The sequence below is a fragment of the Agelaius phoeniceus genome, chromosome 7 (assembly GCF_051311805.1).
Source record: "Agelaius phoeniceus isolate bAgePho1 chromosome 7, bAgePho1.hap1, whole genome shotgun sequence".
NCBI classification, from domain to species: Eukaryota; Metazoa; Chordata; class Aves; order Passeriformes; family Icteridae; genus Agelaius; species Agelaius phoeniceus.
In genome coordinates, this window is record NC_135271.1 from 12,843,742 (window position 1) to 12,865,852 (window position 22,111).

The window sequence follows — 22,111 nt, forward strand, 5'->3', positions numbered from 1 at the left end:
AGGCAAACCCCAGGCAATGGGAATTTGGGATAAGAGGACAGACTGCAGATGGTTTCACACATGCCCCTACACAGAAACATGGAGAGGACTTGAGCTGTATTATCTTCCCCAATCTAAGTAAGAACTGGAGATGGATTCATCCAACTGGCACAGCATAGCATCCAAAACCCAAATCTTTACAGCTGGTTTGCTAAGAGATTTTTCTTGAGGTGTTGGAGTGGGAAGGAGGGAAGAGAAAAACACAGAGGAGGGAAGAGAAAAGCTAGCACTCCCTTCCTACAGCAAGGGGAGAGAAAGTTATTTCCTTCACAGATTTAGCTTATAAACAGTTTTAAAGCAGAGTTAAAGTCTGAATAACATTTTTAAAAGTGTGTTTGAGATGCATGTTGTCATACCACAGGGCTTGCCAGCACTGCTTTTCCTGACTGGAATTAAAGTCTCTTATGTCCAAAGCTCAGCCCTCTGTGCTGCTGGAGCGGGTGGGGAAGGCTCCTAAAGCTGCTCTGCACCCCAGTCAGCCCCCCCAGCCTCCCCTGCTCTAGCCACAGCACAAAACACCTCTCCAGATCTGGCACTGGGCTGCACACAGTGCCAAGTGAATTCCAGCACCACCAGGATGGAGGACACGTGTACAAACAGAGCTGCACTCTCCAGAGGAATCCTCAAAGCACAGCAGGTGCTCCTCTCATCCCCACAGCCCTCAGAGCTGGGAGATGGTGCTCTGGGCAGGTGGGGGAGGCTCACACTGCTCAGGATCTCACTGCACTGCCTGGGAGTCCTGAAGGATTCAGGCATCCCTTCCCAGAGGACAGATGGATGAGACATAAAACACGGAAGCAAAGCACCAGAGGATCAGCAAAAAGAGCCCCAGTTGTGTCCCACTGCTCCTGCATCCAGCACCTCAGCAGCCCCCAGGCTCTCATTAAGGGACTCTGCATACTGGTTTTGATACAGGAAGGGGCACAAGCAGGACTTGGCTGCTTAACTCCAAGGCACTGCCCTCAATTCTGGAATGCCTGGCAGCCCTTTTCCTCAGTGACTGAAGCAGTGAGCCCCGTGCTGGAAATGCAAAATTAACTGCAGCCTAAATCTGGACAGTGGTGCTTGAACCAATGCCAAGGGACCTCATTTCTGTGACTAGTACTAAATGAGTCATTTCTTTTAAAAAAACCCTTTCAACTTGGACTTTCAGGGACTTGCAAAAATAATAATTACACTTGTCTTTTAAACCCAACAAACATTTCACTCTACAGTGGAATCAAAGCAAGAAGCTGTAAGTACAACTGCTGGCAATTATTTTGACTATTTTTTTAGAATTTTAAGCAGAGATTTTTGCTGTATTAATTGAGATAACTTATTTCCATCTCTCACTGAACTTCTTATGCTTTGCTGAGGTCCAGTCAGTGCCTCTCAGAACACATTGTTGCTTCTAATGAACCTCACAGAACACCACACGTGACAGAATAAGAAATTAATTTTGTGAGAGCCAGGAGGGTACAGGTTTAATTTCTCTTGAATCAGCAGAACAACACCAATCCTGGATAATAATGTGCCACAGTCTTGAGGAAGAGAAAAATTCAGCTCTGATGTTGAGCCTGCCCCAGCTCACTTGGCTATCCCCCACACTGACTATCCAATATCCCTGAGGAACTCAGGGAAAAACAAACCAGAATAAAGTGGTTTTCCTTCTGGGAGTCTGCTCCCTTCTGCTGGGGACAGGAAATGATTTAAGCAGTGTTTCCTTGGTGCTCCACAAGTGAGGTGGAGCAGGTGCACTGAACGTGGTGGCTCCTCTTCCCTCAGGTCCTGTGGTCCATCCTGGCCAGGGCTCCAGCAGGAAAGGATTTCATTTCAGCCAGATCCACTTGTCCCCAACGTCAGCGTTGTAGCCTGGCCCATACTTGCGCCCAGGGAGCTAAAGAAAGCAGAAAGCTCAGTCAGAACTCTGGCCAGCCACTCCCCTCAAAGTTCTAAAGTGCCACATGGGATCTACAGAACATGAAATACTCTTTTTACACTGCAATGATCAAACTCACAGAAAAATCAGGCTCTCAGAAAAGACTGAGCTGTGCAGCTGAAGGAGGGACTGCAAAAACCACTGTACAAAAGCCACAATAGATGTATGAAAATGAGGCCAATGAGCTCAGCACCACATTCCACCTGGATTCATCCAGCCCCTCCCAGCCTGAGTGAGATGGCTCCCCAAACTGTATCATGGAGGAGAGGAACTGAATGTCATTCCAAAATAGGCACACACATTATTAAATATATGAAATACTTCATGCATGAGATACCGAGTTAATTACCACGTTAAATTAAACTGTTCAAATGAAACTGCAGATTTAGCCTTCAAGAGCTGAACTTATCTTCATTAAAGCAAAGACAGTATCTGCCTGCCTTCATCAGCAAAGTCAGGAACCACTTTTTGATGGAAAAACCCAAAGATTTTTGAAGCCTTTACCCAAATTTCAAGGACCCTGGGACCTAAGCAGCAGCCTGTGAGTCTCAGTGCTGAAGTAGTGCCCTTTGGAAGGTACTGACCATGACCTGGAATGACAGAGATGGTGAGATCCTGGTTCCAAAAGCAGAATCCACCTCCAGAACATCCATTCCTACCTCCAGGAACCAAAAAGAAATGGAACAGCACACCTCAGAGCTCCAATATTGGACCCAAGAAGCAAAGCACCAGAAAAACCCAATGAGTTTGGTGAGAAAGGCAGAAGCCAGCAAAGATGCTGTAATCAAACCCTTCCTTTAAAAATAAGCTATCTGCTGGCAGCCTCTCCAAGTAATTAAGCACAGATCATCTGCTCTGTCTCCAAACAAACACTGGTTTCACACAAGACCCCAGACTTGTCCTGAGGATTTTTCCTTTCCAAAAAAACATGTAAGAGGATCCTATCGGGGACAGCTGCCCCTGCAGAGAGAAGCAAGATGCACTCTTGATAAAATCTGTACTCAGGCCACAAAAATGAACTATTTAATAAAAGATGAAGCCTGTTGTTTTGAGGAAGGGGAACTGTGTTTATATTCACTCGAATGTCAAAAAACAAGACACTTCTTTCCCTAAAAATCAAGCTGACAGAAGACCTGACCTCCTCCACAAGACACTCCCCCACCCTGCCTTGTCACAAACCATTTGTGAGCAGTTTTTCTGAGCTTTTTCAATTAATGTCCTGTCTAAACATCTGCAGAAACCACACAGTCCTGTTGAGAGTTCCCCCCACTGAGCAAAGAGGAGATGGGAGATGAAAATAAATTATTACTACCTCTGCCCCATGGATTTCCAGCAGTGAGCCAGGGAGGACATGAGACCTCCTGTGACTAGCCTGTGACACAAAAACAGCTCTCCCTGGTCCTCTCCAGGCAGCACATAATTGGCCCTTTGATACTTGAAGAGATTCCCAGATAAGCAGATTATTAAAGCAACAGGAGATCTCTGGGAAAATACAGCAGTTTACAGTTTTGTTTCTGGGTACATCTGCCCTCTTTAAAAAGCTACAATATCAACCCCAACAGAATTCAAATTCATTGTCCAAAACAAATTCCCTGGGTGCCTTTGGTTAAAGACATGCAAGACATCAAAGCAAGTGTTGCAAGTATTCATCCATAACTCCATCATTCACAGTGGGCCTTGGCAAAGGCAGGAGAGTTTGGGGATTTGTTGCAGCTAAGCTTTCAAAATAGCCAAAAAGAAAAAGGGAAGAGGGAAGTAAACAACTCCCATCTTACCTAGGAAGCAGGAGGATGGGAATTGATGCTCTGTGCACAAGTGACACAGGCCACTTTGCCAAAGTCTGCTCTTCAAATCCCACATTGTCCAGCTGTGACTGCAGTAAAGGAGCTGCACGGTTGGAACAGGGCAGGATTCTGCAGACAGGAGTGGCAGGAGCAGGAGGGAAGATGTGGGGATGCAGGACAAGGAGGAAGATGTGCTGGTTCTGGACTTGCCAGCAGCTGAGCCAACAGAGAGGGACTGAATATTCACCTTCTCTTGCAGTACAAGCTCCCTGCAAGTGTCCCAGGCCAGGCTGGAGGTGGAAGGTGCCCCTGCCCATGGCAGGGGGCCTGAGATGAGATTTAAGGTCCCTTCCAACCCAACCCATTTTCCACAATTTGCTGATCACAGAGGTCCCACCAGGCAGCCCCAAGAGCTCCCCCACATCCCTGCAGCAGGAGGCAAGGCTGAGCTCCTGCCAGGTCACCAAGGAACAGATTTTTCCACTCCATGGAAACTGAGTGAGAATGAAGCCTTGGCCTGCTGCATTACACTCCACAGAGCCCAAAAGTTGGCAGTGAGGATTATTTCCAGAGGGATGGGATAAAATCCACCACACAAGAGCACAAAACTCCCTGAAATGAGCTGAACCCAAAGGTAGAGCCAGCTCAAAGGCATCAAACTGCTCAACTTTAAAAGAGCATTAGGAAAAAAGATGAAAACAAGACCCCCCTCATCAGTTAAATTAAGAACCTGCCACAGAAGTGCCTGTCAAAACCATAAACATGATGAAAAGCCCTATAAAGTAGCAGAGGCTGTGGAAGAGCAGCAAGCAGCTCCAGCCAGCTGCTTGCTCCAGACCATTCCACAGCAGGCACGTGCAGGTAGAGCTCTGGAGGGCTCTAACCACCTGGAAAGGCTGTTGAGGAGGAGCCTGCCTTGTTTTCCAGCCTTTGGGGAACAAAGAGAATTCCCATTATTGCCTGCTATTCCTGCACTGCTCTGTGCTGATGGCTGGGCTCCACAGCTCCAGGAGCTCTATAAATAGCCTGCTTGGAGCAGCACTGATCAAAGAGCACTTAAAAGCAGAGTCATTGCTCTGGGAGCAGGGCTCATTCATCAATATCCCGAGGCTGTTTAGAACAGCCACAATAACAGCCCCTGCCATCCCTGCTGGGAGCAGATTCCTGCTTCCTACAGGAGAAATCCTCCCTTCCAAAGGGCTGACAGTGCTGTAGGCACACAGCTAAAATCTGAGAGAATCTGAGAACATGGGGCTGCAGATATTGGCTGGATTCTAGGAGGGTTTGGTTCCTGAGTGACAACAGGAAACAGCCTCAAAATAAATCAGGGGACATTAAAATCAGGTATTAGGGAAAAGATTCTTCATGGAAAGGGCTGTGACCCTTGGCACAGGCTGCCCAGGAGTCCCCATCCCTAGAGGGATTCAAAAGCCCTGTGGATGTGGCACCTGGGAACATGGGCTGGTGGTGGCCTTGGCACTGCTGGGTTTAAGTTGGACTCAATGATCTCTGGACCACTGATCCTGTGCCCCAGAGCAGCAGTTAAAGCAAGGAAGGGGAACAATTTCCCCTCCAAACACACATCTGAGGTGTGCATGGCTTGGTTCACAAAGGCCTGGCTCAGATGTTTGTTACAGCCTCACTCCTGCCATCCCTTACTTAAATAAAACCCTCAATGCTGTTAACATCCATCACAGCCCAAAAAACAAGAGCACCCAAAAGTTTTTCTGAATTTAGGCTAAAACAATTCCAGTTTGCTGGAACTGTTCAATGACTGCTGTCCTGCCCTTCATTCATTCACTAAAAAAAACCAGACAATAAAAATCCTTTGGAAAGAGAAGTGCCCATAAGAGGATCAGTTATCCACTAGAGAGTGCAGGGAAAAGCCAAGGAAATAATCCAAGCCACACAGCACAGTTAAACACCTCAAACTGACTCTACTTCACAGTGTAAGATCCATGGAGATGCTACCCCTCTATTAAATTATATTCCAATTAATTTTAATTTAATAGAGATCTACCCTGGGGATCACACCCCTCCACAGGTATGGGATTAAGAGGGGTTTGGGAAAGGGAGATGTGCTCCCACATCAAAAAGTGTTTCCTTTCACAGGGACAGACTACCAAGTTGAAAATGGATTATTTAATCCAGTGAGATTTGACTGTCCTTTTGATTCACAGAGGCACCCAGTGCATGGGACAGCAGGGGCCATCACCTAAAATAAAACAGACACAACCACCAAACCCAAGATTTGAGACAAGGTCTGTCAGGCTCCTTCCCTACTGTTTCTGGGATAGATATCCCTGCCAAATGTCCATGATACTTTTCAGGGCAAGCAGGGTGGAAAAGCTGCCTGTTCCTAAAGAGGGGATGCTCTCACACTCTCTCTATATGGACAGGATTGGTGAGAGCAGAGGACAAGTGGGAAGGTGGGAAGAGGAGCAGATCCAGGTATCCTTGAGCAACAGCTCTGTCATTCCCAGGTTTTTGTTATTCCTCAGGTTCTTTTGGTCTTACTGATACCTAGCTAGGCAACATTTTGTTACTTTAGAAAGGGCTAAAACTATTTCTGCAGAGATAAAACAGAAAAAACAACAACCCTTAAATGAAGCCTCTTCTAATTTATTGTGTGTCTGTTTTCCTTCCTTCCTGGATTCAAGAGCAGATAGGACTGGGCATTACAGCTGTCAAACACCTCCTTTAAAACTGAATTAGGAAAGGAGATCTTGATCCTAAAAAGAATGAAAGCTTCATCAAGCCAAGAAAAAAAAATGGCAGGAGAGAGAAAACAGAAGGTTCTATCAAAGGCAGCAGCTATGGCAACGATCGCAAACATGGAGAAGGAAAGATATCCTAAGCTCCCTGCTCCTGCAAAGGCAAGAGTTGATCCTGTTGTTGACCTGGATTCTGGCTTTCTGAAGCTCAAGCATTCCTTTTGTAGCTCTTCCAGGAGATTTTTATGTTAAGGGGTCCCTGCACCCTCAGCAGAGATGGGGAGCTAAGGGCCCTGTGCTTGCCAGGGGCCACCCTCAGCCCCACAGCTGCCAAGAAGGGTCAGAGCAGCTCCTGGGCCCCTCAAGCCTGGAGAGCCTTCCCTTAACAGCCTCCCTCTGGGGCTGGCTGTGATTTCCCACTGCAAACACAAGCTCTTCCAGCACTCCCAGTGCTGGGTTGTGGGACAGAGCTGACTCATGCTGCAGGCTCACCTTCCACCACTCAAAGCTACTGCCCTGCAACCCCTCCAGCCCGGAGGCATGGCAGACATTGGAATGGAAAAGAATGATGAAAAGCCTGGGAGAAGAGTGTGGGATTCTCCTCCCCTCTTCCCTGCTTGCTGCTACCCAGGACTGCAGGGCCCTGCCAGCCACACATTCCCAAGCCCTGGGGCAGGAGGGAGGAGGATAAGGAGCAGGGCACAAAGAGGAAGCAAGGCAAGGCAGCTGAGCTGTGCAGCTGCTGTGGAAGGAGCTGGACTGCACTTCCCAGCAGCAGCCAGGACTTTGATCTGCTCGAGCTCTCCTTGCCTCATATGCTCAGCATCCCTATATTCCAAAAGCAGCCTTCCACCAAGGAAAACAGGGAGGGAATTAAACTGAGGGAATTAAAATGAGAGCCTTGTCTTACCTTTCCATGGCACAGGACAAGGAGGAATCACCTCACACTGCCATAGGGCAGGGTTAGATGGGACATTGGGAAGAAATCCTCCCCTGGCAGGGTGGGCAGGCCCTGGCACAGGGTGCCCAGAGCAGCTGTGGCTGCCCCTGGATCCCTGTCCAAGGCCAGGTTGGACACTGGGGCTTGGAGCAACCTGGGATAGTGGAAGTTGTCCCTGCTCATGGCAGGGGGTGGGAATGAGATGAGTTTTAAGGTCCCTTTCAACTCAAAGCATTCTGTGGTTCTTTGATTCTCCAAATTCCAGCAAACAGCTGCACTTTTATGTACACAGAAAAGCACACGCACGTCAGAGCCGCCGTTTTCCCCACTCCAGGAGATGCAGCAGGAGTGTGAAGTACATCAGCACATTATTTAAGTACACTGATTCCATTAAACAGAGCCATTTGTTTTCATCTCCACTGCAAACACATCTGCCTAAGTGCTCCAGCTCTCCAGCTCCACAGGGCGCACACACAGAGTTTGGAGCATTATCCCTGGGGATTGTGTGCACTTGGAAGAAAGGCAGAGAGATACAGCAGTTGTTAAGGGAATAAAAAAAGGGTAGTCAAGCCTTTACTAGTCTGACAGTTCCTAAAATAATGTTGCTTCCCTGAAGAATGAACGTGCTTATCTCTGATCTACAGAACCTGACTGAAAGGTTGCTTTTCCCTTGCCAGAAGAGCATCCTTAGAAGTTTCTGAATGCCTGAGCAGAGCTGCTGGACCCTGCCAGAGGACTTCATGGTATAAGAAGGCTGCAGAAAGCCACCTCCTCACACATGAAAAGAGCCCTTACAGAAGAAATTTAGAGGATATACATTTAAAAAAGCGAGTTTTGAGTATTTGGAACTGTATGTGGCCACCTCATTATTTTGTGGAAAAGCACACATACTAAAATCTTGAACTCTGATGAGTGTTCCTTCCTCCTCCTTCTTCGTTGCTTCTAATGAATATTTTGAACAAAACCCAGCTTCTACCTGGAATTTGTAACTCCCTGAAAACCACCATTATTAGGCAGCATGAATTGTGTGCATGGAGCTCTGAAAAGCACAGCAGTTTGCTGCCTATTGGAGAGATCAAGGATTTAGGAGTAGTTACAGGGGGAAAAATCCCCTATGCAAATCATTCTATTTATGTGGTAAACATCATTACACCAACTTTAAAAGCACACATTTCCCACAAGGAAAAGTTAAACTTCTGTAATTATCCCATAATTAAGCCTTTACTCACAAGTCAGCCTAAACTTTTACTTACAAGTGAGCCTAAACCCTTTATCTTCAAATGCCAAAGCAGCACAGCTGTGACCATTCCTGCACAGCCATGGGCAAGGCAGGGGCCAGTGATTCCCTCTTTATAGACCAAACAATCTCCCAGCCCAAATCTGTGAGTCTGGAAGCTCATCTGCTCTCTGTGCCTGTGCTGGTTGGGGTTGGCCTCTTGCTCCATCACCTCTGCACAGGAGCCTTGCCTGAGAAAAAAAAAATTCAACCCTTCATTTGCTAAACAAAGTTGGAAGGTAAAAAAAAAAACCAAAAACCAAAAAACCCAGATCTTCAAAGTTTCAGCACAAAGAATGCAATCCTCAGAACATAAAACAGCAGGTGGGGCTGGCTTTGTGCTTCCCCTTCCAGTAGCTGATGGAAAACAGGAAAACTCAGCATCTTTTGCATTGTGCACCATCCCTGTACACCCCCCACATCACTGAAGGATTACAAGTATCCAAGCACTTAGGAGAGAGAAAATGAGTATGAAAGTAGCCTAAATTTAACAGAATACTTCCTGAAACAAGCAACTCCTCCTGATTCCAAAGGATATTATCACTTTCCACAGCACTTTCCTGAATCAGGGCCTACAAACAAGGCTGCAGAAGGGAGATTATATTTTGGCAATGCTTTTTTTTGCTCAGCTTCAGCTGTCAACTAACTGGCATGGAGCAGAGCCATCCAAGAGCACAGCTTTCCTTCCCAGGTACCCATATTCCCACTCCCAAGCATCCTTTTGCTACATCTGCAAGGCAAGTCAAAAAATTTCTCCTGGCAGCCAGTTACTGGATGAGCCAGGACATTCTCAGTTTCCTGGCAGCACAAAGAGCATGTGCTGCTGTACAGCCAGAGGAAAAAAGGCTTTCAGAAGTCTCACCCCAGGCTCTCAGCACACAGCACCGAGGTCACATCTAGCTGTGTGTCAGGCAGCCTCAGTAATTCCCAGCTCCACTGCAAAGGGACATGGCAGCCCAAAAAAAGCCCTCTCATCTCAGGGAAGAAAGGCACAGGCAGTGCAGATGGATGCTGTGAGCTAGAGACGAGTCATGCAGCAGATCTTGCTCAAATCTGTGCTGCACAGCACAGGCAGCTCCTGGAGGGAAGGGCTCCAACAATCCTGAGCCTGAGCTTGAAGTTTTGGATTTAAGAATGTGACAGCAAGGAGGAGGAAATTCTGAGAGCAATTTCTCAGCTGGACCAGGGAGTTTTCAAATCCATTAGATAACCTCAGATGTTTTCTGCTACTTTAACCTTTAGCTTTAGCCCCTTTTACAAGCTAGAAAGGTCACATCTCAAATGAGGCAGAACAGTGTGAACCCAGGAGCCTCTCCACTACACAGCCAGCCAAGGAGGAACAAATTACTGGAATATTCTGTCCATTCCAGAAGAAAACATTGGTGGATCAGTTTCCAAACAAGTCCATCAATCTGTAGCTTACATTTTAATCTCAGTAAGAGACTGTATACTACCAGGAAAAGAAAAATGATAGGGTTTGGATTATGCAAATCATGGCTTCTAACAATTTATATTGTATATTCCTCCCTTTGTCTTCAGGACTGCTTGGAAAATAAGAAGATGCAGTGGCAGAGATGATTCCAACCCAACTGGAAAACAGAGGCTCACCTGGAACTCTGGCCACTCAGCATTAATTACCATCAGCTCCACAACTTCTCCAAGGAGCTTCTCCAATACCTGGGCCTTAGGCAAGGGAGAGGACCCCATGCCAGGGAAGCACAGAGCAGCACGAGGGCAGAGCTCCGGGGGGATTGGACGCTGCTGTCTCCAGAAGCAGCAAGGCAGGAGCTAATTAAAACCCTGTGTGGGAGCCTGCATGAGGTGTATGAGAGCACTGGGCACAACAGGCTTTGGATGTGTGCCCACGTGCAGAAACACTCTATTTAAAGCAACAGCACTTTAGGGAAGCGAGGCAGCATTCATTCCTCCTCTGAAAAAACACCCCCTCCCTCAGCATTCGATAAGGACTCGCCATGGGTTTCCAATTTTCTTGTTTGACTTAAGGGAGTCTTTTTAAGATTTCAGAGGCCACAGACTCATCAGGGCACAAGAAACAGAAACAAATGAAAACCATTTATCCTTTAGTCCACATTTAAAGATGAAAAAAACCAAATTAAAAAAAAATCAGCTTATGAAACAAACTATTTGCTTCATTATTCCCCTCGGGGGGAAGCTAGACTTCAAAAAAGGTGGGGATTTGGGCAAAATGCACAAGTTCCCAGGAGCAATGGGCAGGAGGGTGGCAGGCAGGGTGTCCCCAGCAGTGAGGAGCCCCCTGGCCACTACCTACCTCTTGACAACAGATAATGTAATGGTTGCTGGACATAATTATTTTATCATTTATTAGGAACTAATATTTAAACCCCATTTTACGCATTCATTTTTTTTATCTTGCCCTTTTTTTAATTAAATAATTAAACCATATATCCCTACATTATCCAAATCATTTATCATCAATACACTTTCAATTAACCTTCCTCTATATTTCCTAGTGCCAAAACCAATAACCAACTGTCATCATCACTCCATAACCAACCCCTAAACAAACACAGAATTAACCCCAGAACTAACCCCCCCCCCCCAAAAAAACAAACAAAAATACAAACCATGATCATAAATCATCAACCAATCATCCACCAAATTTTACATTCTTGTAGCTTATAAAAAGCATGACACTGCTGTCCCCAGCAGTGAGGAGCCCCCCGGCCGTGTCCCCAGCTGTGTCCCCAGTGGTGAGGAGCCCCCTGACCCTGTCCCCAGCGGTGTCCCCAGCAGTGAGGAGCCCCCTGGCCGTGTCCCCAGCAGTGAGGAGCCCCCTGACCCTGTCCCCAGCTGTGTCCCCAGCAGTGAGGAGCCCCCTGACCCTGTCCCCAGCAGTGAGGAGCCCCCTGGCCGTGTCCCCAGCAGTGAGGAGCCCCCTGGCCGTGTCCCCAGCAGTCAGGAGCCCCCTGGCCGTGTCCCCAGCAGTCAGGAGCCCCCTGGCCGTGTCCCCAGCTGTGTCCCCAGCAGTCAGGAGCCCGCTGGCTGTGTCCCCAGCTGTGTCCCCAGGAGTCAGGAGCCCCCTGGCCATGTCCCCAGCTGTCCCCAGCAGTGAGGAGCCCCCTGGCCGTGTCCCCAGCTGTGTCCCCAGCAGTGAGGAGCCCCCTGGCCGTGTCCCCAACAGTGTCCCCAGCAGTGAGGAGCCCCCTGGCCGTGTCCCCAGCTGTGTCCCCAGCTGTGAGGAGCCCCCTGGCCATGTCCCCAGCTGTCCCCAGGTGTCCCCAGCAGCACTCACCGCCCGGTACTCGTAGTAGATCCTGTCGTACTCGGTGCCGCCGATGGTGATCTCGGGGACGAAGCGCGGGATGGACACGGAATCCATCACTGCAGCCTTGTCCTGCACGCTGAGGGGAACAGGAGCACTCAGGTCACACCCTGCCCCAGCAACAGCCAAATGTTGTACCCAGAGAAGCTGTGGCTGCCCCATCACTGGAAATATTCCAGGCCAAGCTGGATGGAGCAACCTGATCCAGTGGAAGGTGTCCCTGCCCATGGCACGGGGTGGACTGCCAGGGCTTTAAGGACCCTGCCAACCCAAACCATTCTAGGATTCATTATCCTCATCTATGATTAAAGAGCTACTTTTGTGTTAAATAAAGCTTCCAAAGATTTGGGCTGTTTTCCAAACATTTATCCTTCTCCTTACAAATCTATGATGTATTGCCCCTCATCCTTGCCTCCAGTTTGCTCCTGCTCCAACTTCCTGCTTCTCCATTTCCCCTCCCAGGTTCATCCTCCTTGGAGATGCTCCATCATTCCTGGGACCCTTCTCCATGATGAATCCCCTCTGACTTTTTTGCTTTCTATAAAAGCAGTGTAAAACCCAGTGGTTTTACTGAATGCCACACACTACCCTGCTAAATTCCCATCCTAAATGGACCAGTACTGAGACAGTGAGAGGGTCTGGAAGGGGGCAGTGCCTCCAGCATCCTGCCTTGGAATAGCTGGAGGAAGCTGCAGCAGCTCCAGTGATGGATCTTAGAATCCACCACTTTGCACAGCACCAGCACTTCAGATATCCCCAAATTTAAAATGCCTGAGAAACTGCTAGAAAGCCTCCTGCTGCCTGTGGTTATCCACAGGCCAACAGTGCCACCTGCACGTGGCTGGCAAAAACACATCCCTTCCCAGTCAGCACTGACCAAACCCTAAATCCAACACCAGAAACTCTGCAAATTGGGCTGTTTTCAGTGAATTACATTTCTCAGCAAACGCTGACATGCACATCAAGCACATGCCCTGAGCAAAGCAAAGTTCATCGTCTTTGAGCAATAATTTTCACCCCCAAATCATAAATTTTGGGACCTTTCCTCCCAGCAGTGAAGAGTTCCAGCAAGTGAACTGGTTTGCTAACATACCCTGATATTCACTCTGTAAACTGTCCCAGTACAGATTTGTAAGGAAATACAAAAACCCAGTGGAAGTTCAGATGGGAGAAGGTGAGGATAAATGCCCCCTTTCCAAGATCAGGATCAACACCAAAGATGTTTCCTATAAACTACAACAACATTTAACTTCAACAACATTAAATGTGTATTTCACATGCTGAGAGGCACAGAAGGGAGTCCAGGCAGAGATAAAGCATAACATCACACACAGAGATAAGGTTTTGTGCTCATCAACTCTGCAGTGAATCCACTCCTTCCGAGATCTCAGCCAAGTGGCCATTTGGAAAGGACAGTTCCCAGGCACAATTAATTTTAGTTAAGGGCCAAAAGACAAACTTGCTGCTCCCAAAATTTCTTTGCACAAGAAAATAATGAAAGCTACTGATGGCTTCTCTGTGTTCTCTGCACCTTCAGAAATAATTTGGAATACTAAGCAAAAGCACACCCAAAGACACCTGCCACAACAATGTCTAACCACAAAACCACAGCCACTTGCCAGGACTAATTCCCTGCTCAGCAGGAAGCACTTACAGACACCTTTTATGTGTTTCTTTCGTTTTCTTTCTCTCCCCCAGCAGAAAATTATCACTATTTGTTCTTTTCTGACCCTTTACCAGACTTTCCTGAAGGAGCTCTCAGCATGCAGCACCTTGCCAAAGATGCAAGGTGGGGTAAGGGAAGGAAACCAGTTAGAAAAAAATAAATAAAGCAGGCAACCCAACAAAAACCACCTGAGTTTGCATAGCCTGGGCTGTGATTTCTCAACACCTCATGTTGGCATAGTCACAAAAACTCAAGTGACAAGAGAGACCTAAAAGCATTCACTGGCCTAAAAGCCAACACCACGAAACCATTCCAGTTAAGTTCTATGTTGATAGAGGAAATTAACATTCCTCCTTCTGCCAAAGGGACTCCAATTCCCTCATTTAGGCAGGCAGAACAGATATGGCATGGCCAAGGTGAGGCACAGCCACTCCCCTGGTGAGTAAACACTCAACATCAACATCAAGAACAAAAAAAAAACTTCCAAAAAAAACTTCCAAAAAAAAGGTCTGTAAGAAAAGGGGAGAAGGTGCAACAACATCTCTTCAAACCTAGAAAAGCCACTGCAAAGAAGAAATCACAAAAGAAGTGTTTTAACTGCAGCAAAAAGATGGGGTGGACAGGGCTTGGAGCCACCTGGGATAGTGGAGCCACCTGGGATAGTGGAGCCACCTGGGATAGTGGAGCCACCTGGGATAGTGGAGCCACCTGGGATAGTGGAGCCACCTGGTGTCCCTGCCCATGGCAGGGGGAGGGATGAAATGGGCTTCAAGGCTCCTTTCAACCCAAACCATTCTGGGATTTTATGGTGAAGAGAGAACCAAGGTGCTCAAGAAAATAGCTTCTAGCACCAGAAGTTCCACAATTAATAGTTCATGAGACTTTTGGAGTCTCCATGACAGAAGTTTCAAAGCCAGGTCCAACACATCTCTTGGCAGCCCCTCTAGTCCTGCTGTTTGCAATCAGCCATTTAAACAGGGCCACTTCTTCCCTCTGCCAGGCAAAGCTTCACTGGGGAGCAGAGCTGCCAGCTTCTGAAGGAGCTGCAGGGACAGATCAGGTTTAGTTTGTCTGAGGCAACAAGCACAGCAAGCTCCCCCCATGAGCTGATCAGAAACACAGGCAAGGCCACCCAGCCTGCAGCTCCTCCTCCCAAATGTATTTATTCTGCAATATGTGCAGACAGACAAATGTCACTGGGAAGGGCCCAGATAAAAAACATGCCTGAGACACTGCAGTGGCAGCAGAGGAGCTCCCTGAGACATTTAAAAAGCCAGAATGGTTTCTGTAGGACTAAGCAGCTGGAGAGGAAGGGAAGATGTGAAGAACATCCTCTGGAACACACCTCCAGCTCCATAGCCAGAAATGCAGCCCTTTTCAACCTCTTCCCAAGATCCCATAGCCAGGCTGTGAGGGCAAGGGAGAGCAGTAAGGGCAGGCAGGGAGAGAAAAGAGATCATTATGGCACTGATTGCCCATGGGCTGGGCTCACCACTTTGATTAGCTGCATTTATCACTCAGGGGCCCTGCTGGGGTTTCCATGCATTATACCCTATACACGTGCAATAAAAAGTTCTCCTCAGCCCTGCTCACCCATCCCTGTCCCCCAGACACACTGGTACAAGCTGAGGCTGGAAGAGAACAGCAGGGCTGACAGCCCCAGCAGCTGGCAGGTCAGCAAAGGAAGCAACTGCAGATGGAAAACCAAACAGGGCAGAACTTGGGTTAGGTATTAGGGGAATGTCACAGACACATTTTATGAAAAATCCTTTCCTTAGGATTTTTTTTTCTCCTGAGAAGCTGAGAGGCCTCAGGAACAAAATGTAAACAATGATTATCTGCTGCTGTGGAATGCAACAGGTGCATCTGTGATTGGTCCATGTTGGATGTTTCTAATTAATGGCCAATCACAGTGAGCTGGCTTGGACTCTCTGTCCAAGACACAAGCTTTTGTTATTCTTTCTTTTTCTATTCTTAGCTAGCCTTCTGATGAAATCCTTTTATATTATACTTATTTAAAATAATAAATATAATTTATATTATAATATAAATAAATATAAAGAATATAAAAAATATAAATAAATAATAAATAATATAATTTATTTCTAAATCCTTTTATATTATGTTTATTTATATTATATTCTGATGAAATCCCTTTATACTATTCTTTTAGTATAGTTTTACTATAATATATATTATAAAATAATAAATCAGCCTTCTGAAACACGGAGTCAACATTCTCATCTCTTCCCTCATCCCAAGACCCCTGTGAACACTGTCACAGGGGAAATTTCCTCACTGGAAGGGTGGTCAGGCATTGGAACAGGTAGTGATGGAATCGCTGTCCTTGGAAGCGTTCCAGAGCCGTGTGGGTGTGGTATTTGGGGACATGGGCTCGGCAGTGCTGGGAGAAAGGTGAACTTCATCATCTCAGAGGGCTTTTCCAACCTAAACGATCTGAAGTGGCTGCTGGAGCTGGCCAGGAACACCCAGGAGAGGGCAGCATGTGCCTGGGCACCGGGAGCCTGCAGGAAAAGCCCTTTCCAAAGGAGCAATGCACATGGGCTCGGGATACCTGCCCATCTGAGGGCATCACAGGCTCCCTGGGCATTGGAAAAAAAGAGAAAAGCATCACCTTTAGGGCTCATGGACCCACACCCAGGCTGGGAATTGAATCCCGCACAGCTGGCCTGCAGCAGGCTCCCTGCCCCTCTGGAGTTACCATGGGGGAAGAGCAGGTCCAAACACACATTTGTACAAAGAGGCTCTTCCCAGGCTGCCTGAGACACTGCCCAGGATTCCCTTACTCTGCTGAGCAAAGCATGAGCTGAAAATTGGCACAGGATGGGTTGTCACCCCTTTATCCATGCTCTGGCAGCCCAGCACAAAAAAAGATTCAAAAGCAAACTGCAGGAGCTGGGATCAATGCTCAGTGTAGGTCCCCTCCACACAGGATATTTTATGAGTCTGTGGTTTAAATAAGCAGTTTATTGCATTCTGGGATCTTCAAACAACCCCCATGTCTTTGCCAAAAGAATAAATAATTTCTTATTACCTATTACAAGAGCCTTGGGCAGGAGACTCACCGCCCCCCCCCCTCAAGGTTCAATTAAAAATTGAGTCTTTAAAGCAGTTTATTCCCTTCTAAAACTGTGAAATAGAATTTTCATACAGTATCTTAACACACTGCTCTAATTGTAAGGTTTCTTTCAACTCCCTCCTACTCATCACAATTAATAATTCTTTCCTAATACCTGCAGTAGAAGTGTGGAGCTACAGGAAAACAAGCAACTTATTTCTTCTTTCAAAGGAAGTCTGATTGTGATCATTTTCTAGGGCCTAAGTCACCAGATGTTATCCTCCAATTACTACAAAGAAACCTCATCTTTGACACATAAAATGCACCCAAATCATGACTTGTTCTTCTCAGACACCACCCAGCACTGCTCTTCTGCAATCTATCTTCACTCCTTGATTAAAAAACCATACAATAGGAGCATGATCTCTATTTTTAGGAGTTATTTAAAGTAACAGCACAGAAAAGTAAAATGCAAGAAATATCACAATTCTGCAAAAACATTTAACTTGCTTCTCTGATGCCTGTCACAACGACACAAACTTAAGGGCACATATTCAATTTAAAAATCTGTGTTTCTATTAACCTGTGAGATGACCAGGAAATAATGAAAATAATATAACTCTTATATTTTGTTTTAAAAATGTAACTCTACTGAAATTTCCGCCTGCACATTCAATATGAAGATGAAGTTGCAGCAAAATGGAGAGCCTGTCTCACTTCTGGTATTAACAAACAGCCTTGCAAGTGCAGCTATATTGTTTATATACATCTTTGTATTTTATATAAACAAATTCAACATGATGCATTTGCAAAGAATTATTAAAACCAAATTAAATTCTATTCCAACAAGTTATTTTCCAGTGTCTGAGTCTGATCTCTTCCAACTGGGCAGACAAGGATCTTTGACAAAAACCACTCTTAAACTTGTCTGGAGCCTCTTGTCTCAACAACCAGCAGCAAAAATGCTACAGCATGATCCAGGGCAAGCACCAATATTACCAAATATAACCCCACTTTTAAAAACTCATGGCTTTGACCATTTTCCCTGGGATTTGACAGCTCAGTGGCTGGATGACATCACACTTACAAAAGTCTCAAGTGATGGAAAGAAACATCATCTTGCTCCTCCCATGGCCCCTTGTCAAACTTCAGGTACTCGATGTCTTCAATTACCTGGAATCAGAAAAGAAAGCTCACTAAGGGGTGGGAAAAAAATCAATGAAATACTCAAAACAGGTTATGAAACAAATGAGAAAGGCCTCACTGCTGAAGCTGTGGTAACAAGGAAAATGTCTAGAGATAACATGATCATCTCCCAGTTCTACTCCTGGAGGCTGCAGCCCTGCCAGGAGCACTGGGCACATACGTGGGGATCTCCTGACATCCTGTGCTTTCAGCTCTGGATGGCAGGGAATCAACTGGCTCAGAGGTGCCTTGCTGCCAAATTCCTACCAGATCCAAGCCATCCTTCCTTAACCTGCCACTGGGGCTGAAAAGCCAAGAAGGTACAACCTCACCCCTGAGGGAGAATGAGGAGGAAATGGAGGTAAGTCTAAATTTAACTCCTTTTTGCTACAAAAATAAAGTTTGGTCAGTTTTATTCCCAGAGAGGCTCAGTAACACATTCTCTGAGGCAGGGGAGCAGTGTGGCATCTACCTCAGTGCTGTGTGGTTCACAGCACAGAAACAAAGGCACATTTCAGGCTGGAAAACTCAGGAGCTGCAGAGAGGAGTCCAAGGGCTCAGGATTTCACCAGCCACCAGGACCCAGCCATGCATGAAAGGAAAGGTAACACTCACAGCTCAGAACCCTTCAAATAAGCAATGCCAGCTCAGCAAATCATTCCTTCAGCATCTCCAAACTTATCAATCCCTGGTTTGAGCCTCACTTATAGCCTGGCTCCACTTGGAAACAGATTTTTGCTGCTCCAGGAGGTAATTGCTTATCACACCTGGCTGCCTGGAGCTGAGGGAAAGCTCAGCCCTAGTGTCAGGAAGATGCATTTCAGGTGCCTGATGAGGTGGAGACAGCACCTTGGAGCAACCTGGGAAGGAGTGGATTGTTACAGCTCCAAACATCCCTTTCCAGAGACCTTTTCCATGGGGAAAGGGTAAAGCTGAGGTTGTGACCAAATTCCTCATGGCACACTGTCAACCCATTGACAGGTGAGCACATGTCACAATGAAGTGACAGAATGAGAAACAAAAAATCCTTGAGTTCTTTACATTAAATGCACTGCAATTATTCCCTGCCAACACTAAATCCCAGCTATTACCACTTCAAAAACGATAACCAAGTGCTATTACAAAGTAGCTTTGACTATAAAGACCCACTCTTACCAGAATTTTCATGGTAAGAAATAATTATTTGGACATGAGTGAATAAACACTTCTGAGGCACAAACTGCTGCAACATAACTCCAAGATAAGAGGACAAGAGGTGTAAGTTAAGTTTCTTCAAACAGCCATTATTTCTTTGAATTATTTAATTGACGAGCTGAACAAAAGCAATTCCTTCTCCACTCCACAGCAAGGCTTTGGAAACTCTGAACCTGGTAACAGCACTAATCAGAGTTGCTACAATGGGCTCACAATATGCTACAGGGGGAAAGGAATCTGTATTCAAATTAGTTTTGCTCACTGTTACCATCACATCAGAAAATCTCTCTCCCTCCCAGCAGCTCCTTAACAATGGCATCAGTTTCCCAACCAGGACAGAAGAACAAATTCTTAATTTATAAGGAATGCCCTGTCACCCCCTCAGGAATTATCAGCAAATATGCAAGGCTTTAAAAGAAATTAAACATACAGCTAACTTTGTATTCCCAGTTTTACCCTCAAGCTAAACAAGTGTGAAACATGCTAATGAAGCTCATTTCAGCACTCATTACCCCTTCAGCCACCACAACCAAAGTTAATTACAACAGGAAACCCCAACTGACCTTTTTAGGACACTTAAAAAGTCGTTTCCAAGCTGTGTATGTGTGCTCTGAGCAAACCAAAAGTTATTAAACTATGAGGCCATAAAAAAAAATTCAGCTCCCAAATCTCTAAGCAGATTGGAGTGGGCTAATGAACACTGCTCTCTGTCAACCTGTGTAAACACACACCTTACAAGCCAAAGCCCTCCTGCCAGCCCTTATTTCCAAATTTCTTCTGTGTCATCCCAAAGGGAAACTGAATCTGAACAGAAAAAGGGGAGAAAACAACTGAATTTTTCCAAGTATCAGTATCTACCATCAACACCCAACAATGACAATGACAACATCATGGGCTGGATAATCTTACAGGGTCTTTTCCAACCTCAATCATTCTGTGGCATTATACTTTAACTTCCAAATAATAATCCTTCCCCTAGTCCAGATTTGTCCAAGCAAATTAAGGATCCACTGGTGCATCTGATGGGCCTATTTAGAGCAATGACAAGATTGCTGAGCTCAGGAGAGTCGCTCCTTGAACAATAAGAGCTTTAACTGACTTTAAACCCTGATTGAAAGGATTAAAATCAAATCTCTAGCAATGGGGTTTACTACAAAAACAATCTGAGGAGGAAACAACCTGCTTTATTCTGACCACTTGGAGATTTTTCCCTGTCTTTCTCTCTGGACACAACAGGCATTTAACCCCCATCCCAACTTTCCTTTAATTCACCAAGTACCCATCTTGAAACACCACAGCTCTCAACTCCTATCCTTGCTTCTATGTTGTTATCCAGAAAAAAAACAAATTAATTGCTCTAGATTCTCTATATTCACATCACAACCTCAGCTTTTTTGTTCATTTCAGCCTGATTTTTTGTGCATTTTTTCTATTTATTATCTGCTGTCACACTGAAGCCACCAGCCCTTTTTTAGGGGTATAAACCCACACTGTCCCATAGGTCTACTGGTTATTAATGATAACCTTTATTATCAAGTGCAGGAGCACCCAAAAATCCATCCACAACAGCAGAGGACCCAGAACGTGGCACACAACCCTGTTCTCATAAAGGGAACAAAAGGCCTAGAGACAAGCAGCAGTGCACCTATGGGGGAACATGGAGTGTTAATTTTAGGACCAGGGAAGTCCTTATCAATATTTTCTCCTTCACAAAGTCATATAACCAGAAGGCTGAAGGACACCTCAGGCAAAAATGTAATTTTAGTCTGATAAGGGGCAGTTAAATATTAAAATGTGTGCTCTGAATATGCTAATAAACTTAATGAGGTACAGGCTACCACACATATGTATATATTACTCAACTCTCTGCCAAGATCACACTGCATTTAAGAGAGGAGGAGAGGGAGTTTGGACTGTGTACAAGTAGGGTAAAAATTTCACCTCATTAGGATGAGGTCCCAAAAAGCCCTTGGAGACAGCCCATGTGCAAGTCTGCTCTCCCTCCTCCCAAGTGGGGATGATTCCTTGGCAAGCTTCCACGTAGGATTGTTATTATCCAGTTAACATCATATTACTGCTCTTAACAGGCATCTATCACTAGAACTGAAATGGGTCCAAAACCTGCCCAGAGTCTCAAAAACCTTGGTGTTCTTTCCCTCAGGAACAAAAGCAAGAGAGGAAAGTTAATAATGGTCAAGCAAAAGGCTTCTGTTAGCCTGCCAGTAACTCTGCATGAGGGGAAAAGTTCACTGAACTAAGGGAAATGTTTTAAATTTACTCCCAGAAAAGCAAAACTTACCTTCTCCACATCCTCAGCTGCACTTGCTGTGTACTCCAGAACTTCAGAGCTCTCACTGCAAAGAACACAGAAATTTAATTCCCCTGATAAAACTGCTCTACCCATCCTCCCCATTCCTGCTCAGAAAAGGAACAGAAATGAAGTTAAAAGGCATAAACAGTGAAGCAGAATCATTGCAATTTTTTAGATTGCTCCTAGCTATTGCAATAGAATTCCTGTTGCACCTGTGAGCTGCTTCTTTGCTGCTGGAAAGTTGCTTTTAAAGGCCAAATGGTCTGGACATCTACATAACTTCAGTTGGAAAAAAATTTCAAAAACTACACATATGAATTTGTTTTCATTTAATTAATGGGGTACTCACCCCTATTACAACTGCCCAATCTACCTGAAAATAAGTTTTCAGTGTAACCCAAAACTGTGGTAGATTTTCTTTTTTCCAAGTGCATGACTAGCTGTGAGTCACCTCAAGAGAAGAATGCATTCATTTATGACTATTTACTCAGGTTGAGCTAGCTGAATGAATACAAATGCAGGCAGCATGGTCTGTAAGTGTAAAAACATTTTTAAAAGGTAATGTTTCCTGGTTAGAAGATTGTTTTTTTTAATCAGCCAGCTGCCTTCAGAGAAAAAGCACTTGCAGAGCAGAACCACAACAGGAGCTCCTCCACGAACCTGTCACACCTCACATGTTCAGCAATAGCTGTTTCCAGCTG

The 22,111-nt window shown here is 45.7% G+C and overlaps 1 protein-coding gene across 1 annotated transcript in view; it reads right to left on the reverse strand.

The window, feature by feature from the left end:
- Positions 1-1,456: 1,456 nt before the first annotated feature.
- Positions 1,457-22,111, reverse strand: part of NDUFA10 (NADH:ubiquinone oxidoreductase subunit A10) — a 29,571-nt gene continuing 8,916 nt past the window's right edge. Inside the window, exons 7-10 of the mRNA XM_054653068.2 lie at positions 21,399-21,453; positions 17,808-17,893; positions 11,946-12,054; positions 1,457-1,915 (exon numbers count right to left, since the gene is read on the reverse strand). Coding sequence (XP_054509043.2) covers positions 1,847-1,915; positions 11,946-12,054; positions 17,808-17,893; positions 21,399-21,453 — 319 coding nt within the window. The 3' untranslated portion in view covers positions 1,457-1,846. The remainder of the gene's footprint in view (positions 1,916-11,945; positions 12,055-17,807; positions 17,894-21,398; positions 21,454-22,111) is intronic.